At 44.5% G+C, this 19,106-nt stretch overlaps 1 protein-coding gene across 2 annotated transcripts in view; it reads left to right on the forward strand.

Annotated features, from left to right (window-relative positions):
• FBXO5 (F-box protein 5) overlaps nucleotides 1-14,986 on the forward strand; it is a 21,831-nt gene extending 6,845 nt beyond the window's left edge. The window contains exons 1-5 of one of the 2 annotated variants that reach the window (XM_025205604.1): nucleotides 5,984-6,278; nucleotides 6,504-7,231; nucleotides 8,331-8,421; nucleotides 11,745-11,918; nucleotides 13,863-14,986. In XM_025205604.1, the coding sequence (XP_025061389.1) occupies nucleotides 6,522-7,231; nucleotides 8,331-8,421; nucleotides 11,745-11,918; nucleotides 13,863-14,114 (1,227 nt within the window). In that variant the 5' untranslated portion in view covers nucleotides 5,984-6,278; nucleotides 6,504-6,521 and the 3' untranslated portion in view covers nucleotides 14,115-14,986. Of the gene's footprint in view, nucleotides 1-5,983; nucleotides 6,279-6,503; nucleotides 7,232-8,330; nucleotides 8,422-11,744; nucleotides 11,919-13,862 lie in introns of those variants that run through there. The other variant, XM_006024830.3, reaches the window with a different exon arrangement.
• Nucleotides 14,987-19,106: the final 4,120 nt, after the last annotated feature.

Here is a 19,106-nt window from a genome sequence, read left to right on the forward strand (position 1 = left end):
GGCCCCCCGCGCTTGGGGGCTCGGCCTCTCCCGGCTGCTCCCGCCTGGGCGGGCGGGCGCCGACCGGCCCCACGGACGGGAAGCAGAGTTATCCCGCCCAAAATGTCTCTTCCCCCTTGGGAGGGGGAGTTGAGAAATGACCCTGCTTCTGGCCCAGTTGCCCTGCACCCTGGCGGGATGATCCCAAGTGATTTGAATGATCAAAGCTAGGATTTTAGTTTCATGGCTAGGAGGCTCATACTCATCCGGAGCCCTCAGCCAGATCCAGGCCATGAGGCTGCTTGTGGCCTGGCCCGCCCAAAATGTCTCTTCCCCCTTGGGAGGGGGAGTTGAGAAATGACCCTGCTTCTGGCCCAGTTGCCCTGCACCCTGGCGGGATGATCCCAAGTGATTTGAATGATCAAAGCTAGGATTTTAGTTTCATGGCTAGGAGGCTCATACTCATCCGGAGCCCTCAGCCAGATCCAGGCCATGAGGCTGCTTGTGGCCTGGATCCAGGCTCTGGAGCTGTATGGCCTGGACTGACCCCACATGCTGGCCCCAGCCTGACATGTGCTGCACTCAACATGTGGTCAGTCCAGGGCCTGGCTGCATATGGTGCCCTGCCTGGCTGGCCCAGCTCACTAGCTGTGGCATGCATGAGCAGCCTGGGGCCTGACTCACATCAGCCTGGCAGGGTGCTGCAGGCAGGCTGGGTCCCTGACCCCCATGCTGCGTGTAGTGCGGGTCTAGCTTGTGCGCTGCATGCAGTAGGAGCCCCAGAGTGGGGCCAGTGTGTGCCACACATGGTTTGCAGGCTATGCCTGCAGCACAGTCCCAATCTGGCCCAGCAACCCTCATCTGGCCCATGGGGCTGAATGAATTTGACACCCCTGATCTACACCAAGGACTCCCATATGCACAGCTGAATAAGTCAAGGATTTTATTTCTTCACACTCTGGTCAACATAGCTATGGCAGCAGAAGTCTGCAACGTAGCCATAAGTGGTCTTAAATACATGCCCTCCAAACCGTGTGGTGCCCTTCTGGAGTACAGCTTCCATAATGTGTTATATAATTTAGATGAGGATCTAAGGGAGAGGATTTAAATATCCGATGTTATTTCTTGCAAGAATCGACACCATGTTTACTCAAATATAGCTGAGCAGCGGGGAGGCAAAAAACATGCCCTATTTAAAACCACAGTTTTTGCCTCCCTATTGATCAGAAGCAAGTGGCAGGGGGCGCTTGGGGAAAAAAATTCCAAGATTAAAGTAGCCGCTGTTCAGCACACTTCCACCACCATCTTGGTAGGTCCTTAATTATAAGACAACCCCTCCAAGGATTAGACTCCCTATATGGATAATGTCTACATTTGATATAATTTTCCAGGTATATCATCTAATTATTGCAGGCTTGTATTGAATTTGTCCCCCTCCCACTGTTACAGTAGGGAGAATAAATATTGGGGGGGGGTCACATAGCCCCTTTTCCCTCTGCTCACTTCCAACTTTTTCCCCTTGCAGTCCCTTCCCTCCTTTATTGTCAGACCCTGCTTTCCCTGAGCTCATGGAAGTGAGGAGAAAATTCAAAAAAACTGATCTTGAAGTAAACACAGCAAGTTGCATATTGTACCTATAGACTTAGTTTATCCAGAATTGATGCATTTTATCTTTTTTTAAATTGCTGCAAGTGTTAGCACAGGGACTCCATAGCACAGGGACTCCACTTTTAAGCAGCAGATTTATACATATATAATGCAAACTATACATGATATTAGTCCAAAGCCAAAAGGTTCGTGATTTACTGTATAGCTCATTGAGTGGGGCCCCACCAGCCAACAGCATTTCAATCCATGGTGACCCCATAGTTCAGCACTGTTTAGTATGTGTGTATCATCTAGCTACAACCCACAAAGGATCCATGTGCTAACTAGTCCCCACTCATGACTGGAACCAGAGATCCTCCAAAAATGTGTATGCAGATGAGGTATACGCAGCCTTGTCCAGCTGTATCTCATCATGTGCACCAGGCTGAGAGAGGGGCTGACAGAGGGATTCTGGGTGCACAGTTTGGGGCCCCATTTGGTGATGTTTCCCAGAACTTTACAGCTGCTGAAGAAACGGGAATCATTGGAAATGAGAGAGAGGTGCAGCTGAGCTGTAGGAGTAAAGAGGAAGTTGAAATGTATTCAGTGTAGCGGTTCACCATGACTTTGAAAAAGAATTGGTGCTGATGGGGACTGAGTGCAATGGACACTATTGGAACTTGCTCTGGGCTCTGATTGGCAGCATGGTATACTTATTTTCACCACAGCCAAGGTAATGCAATTAAAATGGCCGTGTGTAGCAGGGAGGGTTGCACCCTTGTCTGCTTGTGGACCGGACTCCCTACGAGAGACTCATAATTAGCTTCCCACTGCCCAACTTTCAGTGGGAGCATCCCAGCTACATGCTGACTTTATGGAAATGGGAGATTCCTCCCTAGCTTGCTCCTGCAGCCATATGGCTAAGGGCAAGCGAGACTCGGGGGCATCTGAACCCCAAACAGTCCAGAAGATATAGTAAGGCAGCAGCCCACAACCTTTTAATACTGTAGGTTGGCATGACCCAGTTGCGGTCAGAGGTAGGTGGGTGGGCATGGATCTAGCTGCCTCCACTCTTCCCTAGCAGTGGAAGGGGGAAGGGCCCACAGCCAGTGCTTTTCCTCATGGTGGCATGGGGAGAGCACCCTCAGCTGGTGGTTTTCTACATGACAGCATGGGAAAGGTAATGCTGCTGAAACCCCCCCACCACCAAAGCTTCATGTCTGCAAGCTGGATCTAATGGCAATGTGGGCCAGATTTAGTTTCTAAGCCCTGCATGGCATTTAGTATTCTGTGACAAACTGAAATTACTCATCCCTGTAATATGCATGGGAAAATAGGCTTTTGTGTAATGTAATATTAGGGGTGCATCGATTTTTTTTTTTTTTGGGGGGGGGGGGGGATTGATACCAATGACCAATTATTAACCAGCCATATCAGCCAATACCAATGTGATTGCTGATGTGCAGCCTGGCAGCTTGGAGAGCAGTGTCCAGCTGGTAAGTCTGGGGCAGGGGGGAGGGAAAGGAAAAGGGGGGGCACATAGAGGCCTCCACAGTGAAGGAGAGAGTGGGGCTGGGGTTGCAGTAGGTGCTGCAGAGTCAGTGCAGGGCACAGGACAGAGCCACAGCTTGTCCAGAGGGGTGGGGGTGGCTCCCGCCACTGCATGCATCACCCCCTCACCCCAGGAGAGGCATAGGGGCATGTGCCCCTCAGTTTTGTCCATGGGGTGAGGGTGGGCTGTGTGCTTGGAGCCAGGGGCTGCTCCAGCCTCTTCTCAAAAGGGGTGGGGGGTTTGGGCCCAGGCTGTGGGCAGGGGCAGGGCAGGTTGTAGCAGTGTTCTGTAGTTACCCCAAAATTCACCATAACCCTGCTCCCAGCGCCACTGCCACCTGCCCCATCCTTGCCTGCCCGCAGCACAGCCTGGGCCCAGCCCCCCCACTAGGAAGAGGCTAGTGCAGTGGGCAGCCTGCCCTCGCCCTGCGCACAGATCCGGGGGTCACATGGTCCCCATTCCTCCATGCAACGGCAGGAGCACACTCCCCAGACAAGCTGCAGCTCTGTCCCAGGGCTCACCCTGGCTGTGCAGCCCCTGCCCCAGTCCCACTCCCTCCCTCACCACAGGAGTCTAGATTTGTGTCCCCCCACACCCCTTCTTCCCCCATATAGACTTACTGGTAAGATGCTGCTCTCCAAGCTGCTGGGCTGCACTCCTGGCTGTGTGCATGCTGGAGCTGTGCATGTGCATGCAGCATTTATCAACAACATTATCAGCCAAAAAAAACGATTGCCAATATGCCAATTTTCCTTTTATCAATCCTGATAAGATATAGAGCAATATATCCGTGCACCTCAATGTAATATTAATAAAATAAGTTAATATTATGGAATCAAGTCTATTTTTCATTGTAAGCACTTAATATTTAAATCAAAGATGAGGTCCACACCCATTCAACGTTGTGGGGGGAAAGCTCCTCATCTTGGATTTGAGTACAAAGCAGAGTTGGCAGCAGGTGATTGCTGTCTCTCCAATTCTGGCCCTGAGCCTGGGTCAAGGCCAGAGTCACAACAGCAGCATCTGTCTGTTCCCCTCCCTGTGCCCACTTCCATCCCCCACCATCTCCCACAGCTTCTTTCCCTTCTCCCCCACTGCTTACTGTCAAACTCCATCTCCAGCCCCTGCCTGGCCATGTAAATATGGTAGTCTAGCTCTCAGATGGCACTGTATGGCCAGAGCTTGTGTGTATTCTGTGCCCAGGAGGGAATGGAGCCAAACCCACACCAGACAATAAGCAGGTGGGGTGGAGGTGGGAAGAGACTGCCTCCCATCTGGCATCATGTGGCGCCAGCACAGGCCAGAGCTGCCACCCACTTTGCCTACTAGCAGAGCCAGAGACCTGAGCATGGCTCGCCCAAGGCCTGCTGCACAGGGGTGGGTGGGCAGGGCTTTTTCTACCCAGCATCTCACTGGAGCCAGGGAGATGCAATTTGCCTCTGCAGGCTCTGATCTGCACTTATGTCCTGGCCTCTGCTGGCAGGCAGTGCCTATGACCTGCAGAGCTGGACTGCATCTCGCAGGCACTGTGTGGGACACTTGGCAGAAGTAGCTCCAGCCATCTGGCACTGTGCAGCTGACCCTGAGTGAGCTATTCTCTGATGTTGACAACTCTAGCCATGGGGCAATGCTGAGCAGGCAAATAGGGCTACTTCTGCCTAGTAGCCACCGGGGCCCAAGCACAGCTCATCCAGCCTGGCCTGATGTGTGTGCATATCCCCACTCTCTCCTCTCTGGCTCCCAGGAACCCTGATGACTGGATGGGACAGGCTCCATCCCCTGCCCCCACAGCTGTGGATGCAGCCAGCAGGTGCTGGTTGCGGGTGCAAGCAAGCTGGGGCTGGGGATTGTGCGTGTGTGCGCATGTACATGTGTGCATGTGTGGCCCTCAACAGCTCACCAAAACTTGTCAAGTGGCACTCCAGCCCAAATATTTGCTCACCTCTGTGTAAAGGCCTCTGAGGAAGGGAAGGTAGTCTTCTTTTGATCATTTTTGGAGTTTTTCTGTAGAAGGTGAATTTCAGAAAAATAAATGGACCAAGAAGTTTGCTATCATATTAAGCATGTAAAAGTTAAAAGGTTAAATAATAATTATATTTATACTGTTTATTTATACATTTGCCATTTACCTCCTGGCTCAGTGCTGCCTCCTGTCAGGGGAGTGGCCCCCAACAAGGATTACACTGGAAGTGGCACAGATCCAGGCTGCAGCATCACGCAGCTGCTGCGACATGAAGGTAACTTGTGGTTACCAGGGGGAGTATAGCCAGGCACAGTTGTGTGATGGACCCACAGTCCTTAAATAGGAGTGAGCGCAGTGGTGGGATTGCCATGAGGTGCCATGGGCAGGCTGCACAGAGACAGGTTCCCCCACATAGCACCCACAAGGGCTCCTGCCTCCTGGGACTGGTGGTCCTCCAGCCCAGAGCCACAGGCAGCACGTCCCTCCTGGCTGTCCCCCAGTGGTGGACGGATGTGCTGCGCAGGATTGTGCCTGAGGCATCCACTTGTGGGCTGAGCACCCTCTGCCAGGAGCCGCACCAGGGCAAGCCCTCAGCTGGGTGGGAGGAGCACGGTTCCAGCCTGGCTGCTGACAGCATCCAGATGGGGAAGAGAACAGTGTGGCAGCTGTCAGGGGTGGGTGGGAGGAAAGAACTACTACCTGGGACTTGAGGCATAGTTGGCCTGGAGGCACTGGGCATGGTGCGTCTGTCCCAGCAGACAGGAGCTCCTGTGGGTGTTGTGTGGGAAGGGTTTCCTGGCTCCATGAAGCTGACACCGAGTGGCAGCTGTGCTGCTGTGCTTGTTTGTATTTAAGACCTGCTGGCTCTACTGTTCAACTTTTACTGTGCTCTACTCCCTCAGGTAACTGCTAGTTACCTTCCTCTCTAGCAGCCACATGATTCTGCAGCCTGGATCTACACTGGCACCTGCGCAGCTCCTGCTACAGCTGCTCCTGCAACAGCGGACAGTGCAAAGCTGTGGACTCCGCCAGCCTACACTGCCACTGTTGGCACCACTGCCTGCCCACTCCCACACTCAATGTGTGGAGCCACAGACTTCAGTCCTGAGTGGTAGCAGAACTCAATGCAATCCCCACGCTGCCCTGCTCCTCTGCCGCAGGACTATTTAACCAATATAATTAAAGGAGTTTAAATGGGTAATTTTTAAAACAATATTTACATCCCTACATCAGATACAAGGAAAACTGGAGCAAATGGTTGCCAATATAAAATATGTACTCTGATTTTGTGTATGCTTTGGGTATAGATGTTTAAAGAAGGATGGAAGCCAAAAAGTTTGTTTGCAATAGTGTGTGTGGATTAAAGTAAAGAAGATTTGCTGTTGTTTTCCCCTAGTTTAACACTGCTTTTTTTTTTTGCAGGATACAACCAATAAAATAATGAAAGCAAATCTTAACCATTCTATCAAAATGAAATGCGATTTTAATTGTAACCATGTCCATACTGGATACACCCCATTAAAGCCTGATGCAGCAAAGATGAGAGTAGAAGAATCCTGTGCTTCAGATAATGAAATGGTGACTTGTAAAGACTGTGCCAAAGAGTGTCATAATCTACTGCATAATACAAGCCCAAGAAATCTAGACCTGAAAACTGAAGGAAGGCCTGTACATAACAAAGAAAACCAGCAAGTACTGTGCAGACTTGGGGAGGATGCCCATGAAATGGAGACACTGGAAAACAGTAGGATTAATGAGGACAGTGGTTACTCCTCTATGTTAAGCACCCAAAGTAATGATCCAACAGACCATGAGGACAGTATACCATTGGCAGGAAATATCTTTGATACACCAAAACACTATCTTATAAAGAACCAAAGCCGGTTGCAGCTTCCAAAAAAAACCTCGCTGCCAGTTACTCATTTTGAAGAATTAATTTGCTCAACTTTGAAAAAGAGTGGTAAAAGAAATCTTGGCACCTGGGCTATTGTGGACAGAATTATTTCCAGGGAAAGCATTGGACTTCAGAATCTAATTGGCAGGAAAATGGGATTAGATAGAATAGACATTCTCAGTGAACTCTTCCGAAGAGAGTTCAGACATCTTTTAGCAAACATTTTAAGGCATCTTGATGAGCTGGACTTAATAAAGTAAGTTTAATAACTTTCTGACTTTAATTGTGAAAGTGAATAGAGCGGTGGTACTTCAGACTGTAGTTTCTGAGCTAGGAGTACCTCTTGAATGTACCACTGCTGATTTTCACAAAAAAGAATATTGAACCTGTTTTACTACATTGATTAGTCTGTTCTGCAATCATGACTAATGCAACATATGCTTACCTTTTCTAAACTATTCTTCCCTATTGTACTGTATAAATATTAACTAATGTTTTGGTTTATTTGTTGGGTTTTTTTTACTTTTAACTGGACAATGTTTTCTGCAGTTCAGCTGTCTGTCTGTCTGTTTCAGGAGCTCCATGAACAAATGCAGGAGCTCATGGAGCTCCTGAAACAGTCTGAGTAGAGAGGTAGTAAGGTATTTTGGAACCATAAAGGATATTGCTGTTTGCTAAAGCACATGACTTCTGCATTTTAGTCAGTGTTATGCTTTGTACTAATAATTTTGAAAGCGTAAACTTTTAGCATATGTACATTTTGTATAGGGGTGATATGCCCTTTCATAGGAAAATCTTCATGAAAAACACCTATCAAGGAGGGGGTTTTCATTTACTCCTATAAATCAATAGTTTGCTAGCCAGTTTCAATACTGAAATAATTACCTAAAACAGTGAATATAGAAGTTTGCCAAAATACAAACACGTTTGATTTTGTCAGAGAGAGAAATAGAATACCTTAGGAGTTAACACCTCAGTCCTAGTTATGAAACTTTATTTTTCTGACTTTTACTTCTTTTATTAATTCTTCATGAAAAGAATAAAATGACAATATTGCCATGCTGAATCACCAGCAAATTGTATCTTGCCACCTACACCCCTCCCCCCCGCCTCGGCCGCTTCTGTTATAGTTTCCTTTTGTCTGCTTAAATGATAAGCTTATAGGGAGGGGGACCTGTTACCTTTTATATTTGTGCAATGCCTAGTATAGTGTGAGTTCAGAATAATTTAGTGTCTGGGTTATTCTGTTTCTTGAAGAGGGGTACTTTTTATTACTAGATTTGAGAACAATTATTGAGCAACAGTTTTTCTATTATTTCCACATGATGACTAAAGTGCTTGTGTTTTCACTACAGTGTTGCGAAAGTAAGCACAACATGGAAGAAAATTCTGCAACAAGACAAATGGGCTTCCCAGCTGTATAGTAAAGCAGTAAAACACATATCTGTAAGTTCCTACCTTTGATGGATTTTTAATCTAACTCAGAAGTGCCTGACCTGTTGTATAGGCACTGCTTGCAGTCCTCAAGGGTAATGCTATTAAGGAAATTCCTATTTGATTACAGTTGGAAATGTATTCACTGTACACTTTGCAGTGGTTAAATTGAAGTGCCCCTAACTTCTTGTGAAGATTAGAGGTTCTGTCAAGTGCAGCTGTAGATATAGAACCTCTGATGAAGCCTTTCATGAACATTCATAGATTGTAAGGCTGGAAGGGGCCTTGGAAGATCATCAGGTCCAACCGCCTACACTATGTAGGAAAGACAACTGGGGTCAGGTGACCCCGGCAAGGTGACCATCCAGTCTCTTCCTGAAGATTTCCAGGGTAGGTGATTGCACCACCTCTGGAGGGAGCTTATTCCACAGTCTGAACACCCTAACTGTGAAGAAGTTTTTCCTAATGTTGAGTCTGAAACAGTCTTCCAGGAGTTTGTGGCCATTACTCCTGGTTTTCCCCATGGGTGCCCTGGTGAACAATTGCTCACCGAGCCCTTGATGTACTCCCCTGATGTAGCAATAAGCTGCTGCCAAGTCCCCTCTCAGCCTTCTCTTTTTCAGGCTGAAGAGTCCCAGGTCCCTTAGCCTTTCTTCGTATGGCTTGCCATGCAAGTCTGATCATACGAGTAGCTCTTTTCTGGACTCTCAAGCTTTTCCATGCCTTGTTAAAGTGCAACACCCAGAACTGGACACAATACTCCAGCTGCGGTCTCACCAATGCAGAGTAAAGCGGAAGAATCACTTCCTTGAAAACATGTGCTGTCTTTTCTCGCAAGCAGTGGTTCCAAAGCCTGTCTGCCTGCTGCATTGCAGAAGAAAGAGAGAGTAGTTCTGATCCCTTTATTTGGCTGTTTCCCTGTGGGCCTCTGATAGGCCTGGAAATTTTGACTGATGCTGTTTGTGCCTGGGACAGTATCTAGCAGCAGATGGGTCTGTTCTTCCTAGGACAACCACTTGGGGACTCCAAAATAGAGGAAGTAGAGAGGAAACTTGTTGAACAACCTGTTATGAAATCCTGGCCCTGGGCAGATGTCCTTCCAGCATTGAATGAGAAGATATGTGCCTTTTCATATGCTTCAAAAATAAACTTATAAGTAGTAACTATTTATAAGCACTATAAAACAAATTACTTCCTGGTATGTGAGCATGCACTATGAATAGGATTGGCAGGATTTGATTTTTGTTGATAAACATCAATTTCACCTCACTCTCAGACTGACAAAAAAAAATCCATTGTTCGTAATTGAAACTTATAGAAAGGGGATGTAAGAAAAGTGGCTGATTGTGTGTGTGTGTGAGATGTCAGGGGGAGCAGTCCTACAAAACTGTGCAGACTGTAGTTTAGACTGCAACTCCCAGAAGCCCAAGAGAACTGGGAACAAAGGAAAAGGAAGTAACAAAGTGGACGAGGGAGCTATGGTCAAGCAGAGCTGGGACTGATGGCAGCTCTGCCATTCAGCTGGCAGCAGTCCTACAGTAGTTACATTTGTCATTAATAAATTGCTTGCCCCCCACACCCTTAATTTCACTCAATCCTGAAAATTTAAATTGATAAAAATCTAAATAAATACTTAAAAATAAACATCAATATCATCCATTGAAATTATTTTCTAAAATTGAATTCTGCCAAGCCTAACTATGAAGTATGCCAGAGGAGAGGGCTCAGTGCTCCAGTTTTGCAGAGTATCTATGTTTTTGTAAAGCTGGCCCTTTGAAACATTTCAAATGCCTTTGAAATGTTTCCACTGTTATATTTGTCTGCCCACTGACAGCTGGCTCTACTGAAAAGCACTCCTTGACAGTCTGCTTCACTACCCCTGAGTTTGCAGGGTAGAGAAGAGGGGGTGAGAAGAGCTGTGGGATGCAGTAGACTCCTGTTATGGCCCTTACCTGGCAAGTACTTTGCTGCATGAAACCACAGTGATTTAGCAGGGGTTGTGTGGCAGGGGCCTGAAGGTCTGTCTAACTGAAGCACTCTGTTTTTTAAGTGCTTTAAAGTGTAGCTGCATTTTGAAGAATCATGTATCTGTCTTCTGGCTTTAGATTCTTAGCCCTAGCATTAGGGGCTAAGAATTAACATCAGGTACCAGTGGTCTCCATGACTGTCAGCTAGGTATCAGGAAGGCATCTTATACCATCCATGCCCAGCATCCAACAAGTTTATGAGAGATAGTAAATATGAGATCCAATTATGTTAGCCTTGGTGGACTCTTTATTCAAAAGACTAGGCATTTATTCCTGAGTGGTGCAAAGGAAATGGAGCAGGCTAGAGAAGATACCATAAAAGGTTGTGACCTCTTGTTTTGACCTGTTGACCTCAGGCTGAAAACACTGGACACCATTGATACAAATACAGGTCCCATTACATTTGCTTCTTTCTTTGCTAATCTTGTGTGCAAGTCTGGAACATCTGAACTAGAAGTTTACTTGTTAGGACAAAAAGAATCACAAGCATTCCTATCTATCACAACAGAATTTCAAGAAAAGATTCTTTGGAGAGATTTAGAAGTTTACCAGGATTAAATTGCAGTTTGTCTAAAGGAAAGGATTTTTGTGGGTGATATGTTTTATTGGACCAACGCCATGGTTGGGACAGATTTAGTCAAGCTTTTGAAGAAGAATGTACTGCATTCAAAAACTTGTCTAAGTCATTGATTCTCAACCAGGATGCCATGGCACTCTGGGGTCCCTTGAGGTTCTTTGAGAGGTGAGATCATAGAGTGCCACACAATGTTAGCATTGTTGGGTGTGCAACATGATTCACAAGATAAAACCAGGTATAATGTTAAAAACATGCTGACCTGTTTTATAATCTTTCTGAGTCGGTATTTTCTGAGGGGTGCTTTGAGTCTAAAAAGGTTGAGAACCATTGCTCGAAGTCTATCCAAACTATGCAGTTGGCTCAATAAGAGAGATCACCCTCAAAAAATCCTTACCTCTTGCATATTTCCCAGACCATCAGAGCTACAACATCATTCCTGCACTACCATGATTTAAACGTCTAAAACCATTGTTAATTTGGAAATAACTTGCAATATAATTGAAGATTTTAATGGGCTTGCTCGCATTCTCCTGTGCACTTAAAATTGTAATTGTGGTAAAGTGATCAATTAGCTAACTATCCAGACTCAGAAATATTGGAAATCTAGTGGCCAGAGAAAGGCTTAAGAATACAACCCCGTTACTCTTAAAGACACTCAAGTCATTTTACGCCAAACTGAGTTGTCAAAGAGAAGCCTTGTTAAATTTTAACCTCCTTTTACCTCCCAACAGGACAGCAATGCAAAACCCTCAGAACATGCTGCAACGAGGGAATATGTTCTGTGTCGAGCAGCTTTAGCTTCTGTTCAGAAAGCAGTACCACCAAGCATTTCATGCAAGAAATCATGCAGAGCCAAAGCACCCAATCAGAACAGCCCTCACAGCAGACTTGTGGAGTTTTCTGAGGTAACTTTGTCATTTGTTTTCATCTTCAACTATGGGCGTGCTGTCAAGCATTTTCAATATCTAGATTTATCTGACATCCAAAACAGACATTTCTGACTTAATGAGGTCTGCTGGGACTATTGTTTGGCCACAAATTCAATTTATTATCCATTTAGAAATGTTTTTGAGATTTAACTCAGTTGAATAAGTTTCTAAGTTTTAAAAGTCCACAGTAAAGTTTCCTCACTAGGCAGAGGTGTCCCTAACTATTAATAAATTGAGTTACTGCTTTCATCAAGTTGTGGAAGTAGTAATATTCAGTACATTTTTTCTTTGGCTATTGCCACATTTTTGCTGCTTTTTAGCGTTTTGCTGATGATTTTTTTGCTGTTTTTTTCCCAAATGAACTGCAATATGATTTAATCTGTTTCTTGTGAAAATAAAAGTATTTAAAATAGTGGTGTACATGTTATTTTAGTCAAACATGCAAAAATATACATGACTAGCAAACTTTTTTTCACTCAAATGTAATAGTTCTTAGCCAGATTAAAGCTACCCTGTATTTGAAAACTCGTTGTACAAATAAACATTACTTTATAGCTCTAAAAATGTGAAAGCATTATTAGAAACAAGAGTATTTGTGACTTAATTAGTTTTCATTGTGCAGGCAAGAGAAATGTGTTATTTTGTATGTGTGTGTGCATACACGTACACACACGCACACGCACACATGCGTATAAAGAAAATAACAACAGGAAAACTTGATTCTTAGAACACTTATCTTTGATACCACTGACATAAGAAATGTGTTTACATTACACAGATATGAATTTTCAGGCGTGGTCAGTGATTTGGAGTGCATCTGTTTTTAGGCTAAGTGCAGACCGTCAAAAAGCCTGACACTGAAGCAATTCAACCTTTGCAGGTTAGTCTAAGCTGTATAGATTGAACTAGTAAGCAAGTGAACATTCACTTTTGATTCTGGAAATGCAACCACATGCCTGCAGTGGCACAGGTCAGAAGCCAGGGAGTGCTAGAGTACACCTCCGTGCTCTGTTGGAGCAGACAACATGGCCAAAGCTACCCTGCCCACTTGCCAGGGGGAGGGTTTACAGGGGAGGTGAAAAGCATCTTGGGAAATTAAACATACACTAGTATAAGTGATCATAAACTGGTTCAAATCTGTAACAGAACAGAAGTTCAGTACACATGAACCACTTTCAAAATGGCCAAAACTGCTTTAAAATAAATAGGGGTGGATGTAGTATAACTGATTTAGGTTAAATCAGTTTGTTGAACTTCTGTCCCAGATCTCCTCCAGATTCAAGTGAACTCACAGCCCTCAACATCCCAGGATGCTTTGCACCTCCTCTGCAAACCTCACTTCACAAGGTGGGCAGGCTAGCCTTGGCCCAAGCTCTGTGCTCCAGCAGAGTAGGGAGACGTGCTCTAGTATCTCCTGGCTTCTGGCCTGGGCCACTGCAGACATGTGACTGCATTTCCAGAATCAAAAGTGAATGTCTGTTCACTTGCTTATCAGTTCAATCTGTGCAGCTTAGACTAACCTGCAAAGGTTGAATTGATTCAGCCTCAGGCTTTTTGACTGTCTGTACTTAGCCTATGATAGCTAATCCAGGCATTACAATAGTAATAATTTAAAGACTGCAGTGAAAGCCAAACAGTTCCCTGTTCCTGATTACCGTACCAATGTTATCTTAAGGTCGTCTCGAGTAGCCCATCAACATGTGTTTTAGGTGGATTAATCTCCATAAAATCCCCAAAAGAGTTCCTACCTAAGTCCCAATTTGTGTGTTGATAATTTATCTTCCAACAGAAGGGGGAGATATGACTGCATTATGTCCCTAACTGTTACAGAGCAAGGAGAGAAACTTGGAATGGTATATATTAATTTATTCCTGTGATTTTCTTTTTGATTAAAAAAAATTATGTACATTTTCTTAATAGGCTGCCAAGACCTTGAAAAACACTGAGAGCCTTAAAGTCTGCAGTCGCTGTGGCTCACCTGCAAAATATGACTCCTATCTACAGAGGGCAACATGCAGTCGTGAAAGCTGTAACTTTGACTTCTGCACCAAGTGCCTATGCAGCTACCACTGTGCCAGAGACTGTATGAGTAACAAGCCTGTGAAATCTAGCTTTAATCTAGGACCACTTCCCGGCACCAAAAAAAGCAAACAGCATTTGCGGAGGTTGTGACCTGTTGTGCTCGTAGTAGTGACAAGTGCACTGGAATGGTTAATTGCTACTCAGAAGATGTCCTGAAAAAAAAGTGAACATGGAAGCGCTTCTTGTGAATATGTACTTTTAAAAAAGAAAGTTGAATGTATTCTAGAACCATTTCTTAGTTCTACTCAATTTTAAAACTTTGTCCAATTCAAAATGTATTTTCCTGATTTATACATTTAAAAGAAAAGAAATTGATATGGATTCTACAGCATCTTTTAAACAGTGTTCTAACCTATCAGTCCTAATCTGCAGTGTCCCTATTTTTTTAAGTTATTTTGGGAATGTAGTCTTTAGTGTCTTTAATTAGTATTTTTCAATGATAAGAGGGGAGAAAAGAGCAACATGTTTTTAGAGAATGAGTATATTTTTATAATTGTTGCTTTTGTTACCACAGAATTGTCTTTTTAAAAGTTTGCAGTGGGAATTTGAATTTGAATGTGCACATTAGGGAGGTCTTTTATATAAGAAAAATAAGTTATGGTGGGCCCTTGATTATAAGGAGCTGTCTGGGAATTAGTCATCTGCCTACAGTTTAAAATTTGAAAGTTGACAACATCAGCTAATCTAATGATTTACCTGGAATTAATCTTAGATTTAGTTGATATTTCTTCATTTTCCTTCTTGTAAGATGAAGAAGCTGCAGACTGGGATAAACCTGTTACCATACGCTTCCCTGCCAAAAAAGTAAATTGGGATAATAGATGGCATTACCAAAAGAAAATCACATTGGTTTGATTTTCCCTTTTTCAATAATTATATTTTAAAATTCTGTATATATTTGTAAATATTACTTTAAATATTTTCTATGTGTCTTCTGTGTTGTGACTGTGAAAATAAATTATGCGTTTTCAAGATAATTCATGAAAAAACTCTACAATTCTTGATTATATTACATCATTTCTAGAGTTTAATTCTAACCCTTCTGCACTGCCCAGTCCCTACAACTTCAGTTTTTAAACCAAGACTCTACTCTATTTTTTGTATAAAACCTGTTAGATTCAGTCCTGTGGTGGGCTGCTTATAACTTCAGGAAAGCTAGTGGAAGTTAACTAAGTACTGTCACATCCAAAAAAACCAAAACATAATAGGTGGCAGATATACTGGAGGCTTAAAAGTTAGCACCATAAACTATGTAGACCTAGACTACCGGCTGACTTAAAGTATAATTTGGCTATCTCTGCAGAGACTTTTTCATTGCCCTTAAATGCCATAAAATGGCCAGTTTTGAAGCAAATAAGCTGTAATTATCCGGGTATTTGCAACAACCTCTGGGCCCTTGCATCTTGGCTAGATAAATAACAGGTATTAAGAAGGCAACCCAGTAAGTTCAACTGGGCACATCTACACTAGATGCTGTACTCTACATTAAAGCAAATTACTACATCGCAGTGTGCACATGCCGATGCTTATTGCACAGTAATTTGCTCTAATCACAAGTAAATTTGCTATCTGTAAATATAAGAAGCAAATTTCCTCAGGAGTAATTACTGCACAGTATGACAAGTGTAGACAGCCAACTGGGAGCAAATGTGCTTTCAGGCAACAGAGTGGGAGATTGCTCCCTGCCCCCAGGCACTTCCTGCTGCTGGGGGAGGCTCCACCGCCAGGGCTATCATAGAGCAGGAGCTGGGAGCTCCCTGCTGCTAGGGCAGGGGTACATTATCCCCACTCAGGCTCCAGTGGTGGAGCCTGTCTTGGCAGTAGGCAGCTCTGAGGGGCAGGGAGCAATCCCCCAGCCCCTGCCAGGAGACAACTGTCTCCTGGCCCCCTGCTCCCTGCCAGCCCCTGGGCTAGCACTCAGGGAGGGCTGCCCTAGAACGCCCTTGGCTGCTGTAGGGGGCCAGTGCAGAGTTGGTGGGGTCAGGAGCAGACTGCTGGCATGAGCAGCAAACCTGCTCCTGTTTCCCCACAAGCGTAAATGCCCACCTGGATTGGGTTTACTCAGATAAATTACCCTAGGGTAAACCCATCCCAGAGCATTCGCATGTGTAGATGTGCCCACTGAATCTAATTTTTTCCTCCTCTTAGATCTGTCCACAGAGCAGTATCAAAATGCTACATCCCAGCTAAGATAATGCTCAGCCTTTTCACCCCTTCATAGTAGCAACGGTTTGCATAGTGTACAAGATTGACTATTTATTGTTAGAAACTGTTTATTACAGCTAAACCTATGATGGTTAGAACACAAGTGATTGCTTGAGCCTGTCTACACTAGTACTTTTCACCATTGCAGCTCTATCTTTAGAATGTTTTTAAGCATAGATTAATTTTCCTGGACAAAGCAAGAGGGGTTTGCATGGGAGATGGCAGCTCAGGGAGGAAATACAGAAACTTGTATTCAGTCCCATTTGCCAGGTAAGGTACAGTGCTTTAGTGAATATAATTATTACAATATTATACATTACTAGGCAAGGTATTTCTGAAAGCTTGTTAACTTCCTACAATGTATCTTGGCCCTCCACCTTTATGTTGTGATGCTTTTATATTGGATTCCCAACTTCCTAATGGAATAAATGTTTTGTCTTGGCTGCGACCCCTTGCTCCTACAGAACATTTGGCATCTTTGCCCAAAACATCTCCATACCTATTTTGGAAATCAATTTTATGAAACATGGAGCCTTGAGCTTCATGGTTTTTTCAGATGTCCTATTTCCAGTCCCTGCTAGACCAGCAAAGTACAAGGAGAAAGCCAAGACACAGAAATGTGTTCTTAGTAGCTAATATCTTCTGCCTCCTGCATGACTTTGCGGCAGTCATTCCTTCCCTTCTAACTACAGTGTGGATAAGGACTTGGACCAAATTGATTTAGTGGACACAAGTGCAGAGGCACCACGGGGCTATGAGGTAGATATGCCTACAACAGTACTTCCTGCTGTCACAGAATTGTTGCTGAGGTAGCAAGGGTGCCACAGCAAGTCCTTCCACGAAATCTGGCATGTCTTGGACTCCTGTTTTGGCTGCAAAGTATATAATATAGTCTAATGGTCTTAGAATTTCCTGCAGCTTCCTGTTAATGAGCTAGCAAGGATGCCACCAAATATGGCTTTTGGATCCCTGACGTTAAACAAAATCTCTTCTGCATAATTCCATTTAAAAATTCTACCATTCCCAACACATGCAATATTGCTGCTCCCAACCTCAGTCTCATATCAACTGTAGTCAGAATAAATATTTAAGAGGGGACCTCACCAACTTCACAGTCCTAGTAAACTGAATACTTAGCATGTAGCGAGCAAGTTAAAAAAGATAATTTTTGCCATGTTATTCTACCAGTTCTCAGATTCTCCTCAGCTTCAAAGGGAGTTCCAAAGAACATAGATAATGTTCCCTGACTGATTTTGACTCAGACTGATTCCTTTGACCTAGAAGGTCCATCCTTACATATTTTACCTTTGCAATACAGACAAAAAGCATGTCATCTCAATTTGTTGCTGACCCTGTCTGAAAGACAAGTCAAAGAGATCAAAAAAAAAAAAAAGGAAAGGTTTTGTGATCTAGTTTATTGCTCCCAGAAGAAAACAAATTATCTGTCTGACAAAAGGGAACAGAAACTCAAGAAATTCCTAAGTACCTTTTAGAAAATGATGATTACCTTAACCCATCCTCAGCAACTAGAATGAATGGTAGGTGATTCATAGATAGTAAGGCTGGAAGGGACCTTGGAAGATCATTGGGTCCAGCCCCCTGCACCAAGCAGGAAAGACAACTGTGGTCAGGTGACCCCAGCAAGGTGCCTGTCCAGTATCCTCTTAAAGATTTCCAGGTTAGGAAATTGTACCACCTCTGGAGGGAGCTTATTCCAGTCTGGACACCCTAGCTATGAAGAAGTTTTTTTTCCTAATGTTGAGCCTGAAATGGTTTTCCAGGAGTTTGTGACCATTACTCCTAGTTTTCCCCAAGGGTGCCCCGGTAAACAGTTGTTCACCGAGCCCTTGATGTACGCCTCTGATATAGTGGTAAGCTGCTACCAAGTCCCCTCTCAGCCTGCTCTTTTTCAAGCTGAAGAGTCCCAGACCCCTCAGCCTTTCCTCATATGGCTTGCCATGCAAGTCTCTGATCATACAGGTGGTCCTTCTCTGAACTCTTTCAAGCTTCACTGCATCCTTGTTAAAGTGTGATGCCCAGAACTGGATGCTGCACTCCAGCTGTGGTCTCACCAATGCCAAGTAAAGTGGGAGAATCACTTTGGTTTTGCTGGAGATGCATCAATTGATGCATGCCAGGGTATTGTTAGCCCTACTGGCTACAGCGTTGCACTGCTGGCTCATGTTCACGCTGTGATCAGTTATTAAGCCCAGGTCCCTTATATTTGTAGTACTGGTCAGGTTGACATTGCCAAGCCTGTAGGTGTACAGGGGTTTGTTTGTCCCCAGGTGGAGCACTTTACATTTCTTGACGTTGAACTTCATCTGGCTCCCATCTGCCCAACATGCAAGTCTCTGTAGGTCCGCCTGTATCTGCAGCCTATCTTCATGTGTGACCATGCTTCCCCATAACTTGGTGTTGTCTGTGAACTTGGCCAGTGAGCTCTTCACCCGCACATCCAAATCATTGATGAAGATGTTGAATAGCACTGGACCAAGCACCGACCCCTGTGGGACACCACTGGCTACTTCCCACCAAGATAGAGACAGATCCGTTCATTAGAACTCTTTGGGTCCTACCCCACAGCCAGCTTCCTACCCACCTGACTGTCTTGCAGTTAAGTTCACAGTCTTTCAATTTTCTTGCGAGAACATTGTTGGATACCAGATCGAAAGCCTTTTGGAAGTCGAGGTATATAATCTCAATGTCCTCCCTCTTATCCAGGTGGCAAGCCACCTGATAGTAAAAGGAGACGAGGTTGGTAAGACAAGACCTGCCTACGACAAAGCCATGCTGGTTGTCATTTAGAATCCTACCTTCTGCAAGCCTGTTGCGTATAGACTCCTTAATGAATTTTTCCAGGATTTTCCCTGGGAT

Source organism: Alligator sinensis, unplaced genomic scaffold (assembly GCF_000455745.1).
Source record: "Alligator sinensis unplaced genomic scaffold, ASM45574v1 scaffold1177_1, whole genome shotgun sequence".
NCBI classification, from domain to species: Eukaryota; Metazoa; Chordata; order Crocodylia; family Alligatoridae; genus Alligator; species Alligator sinensis.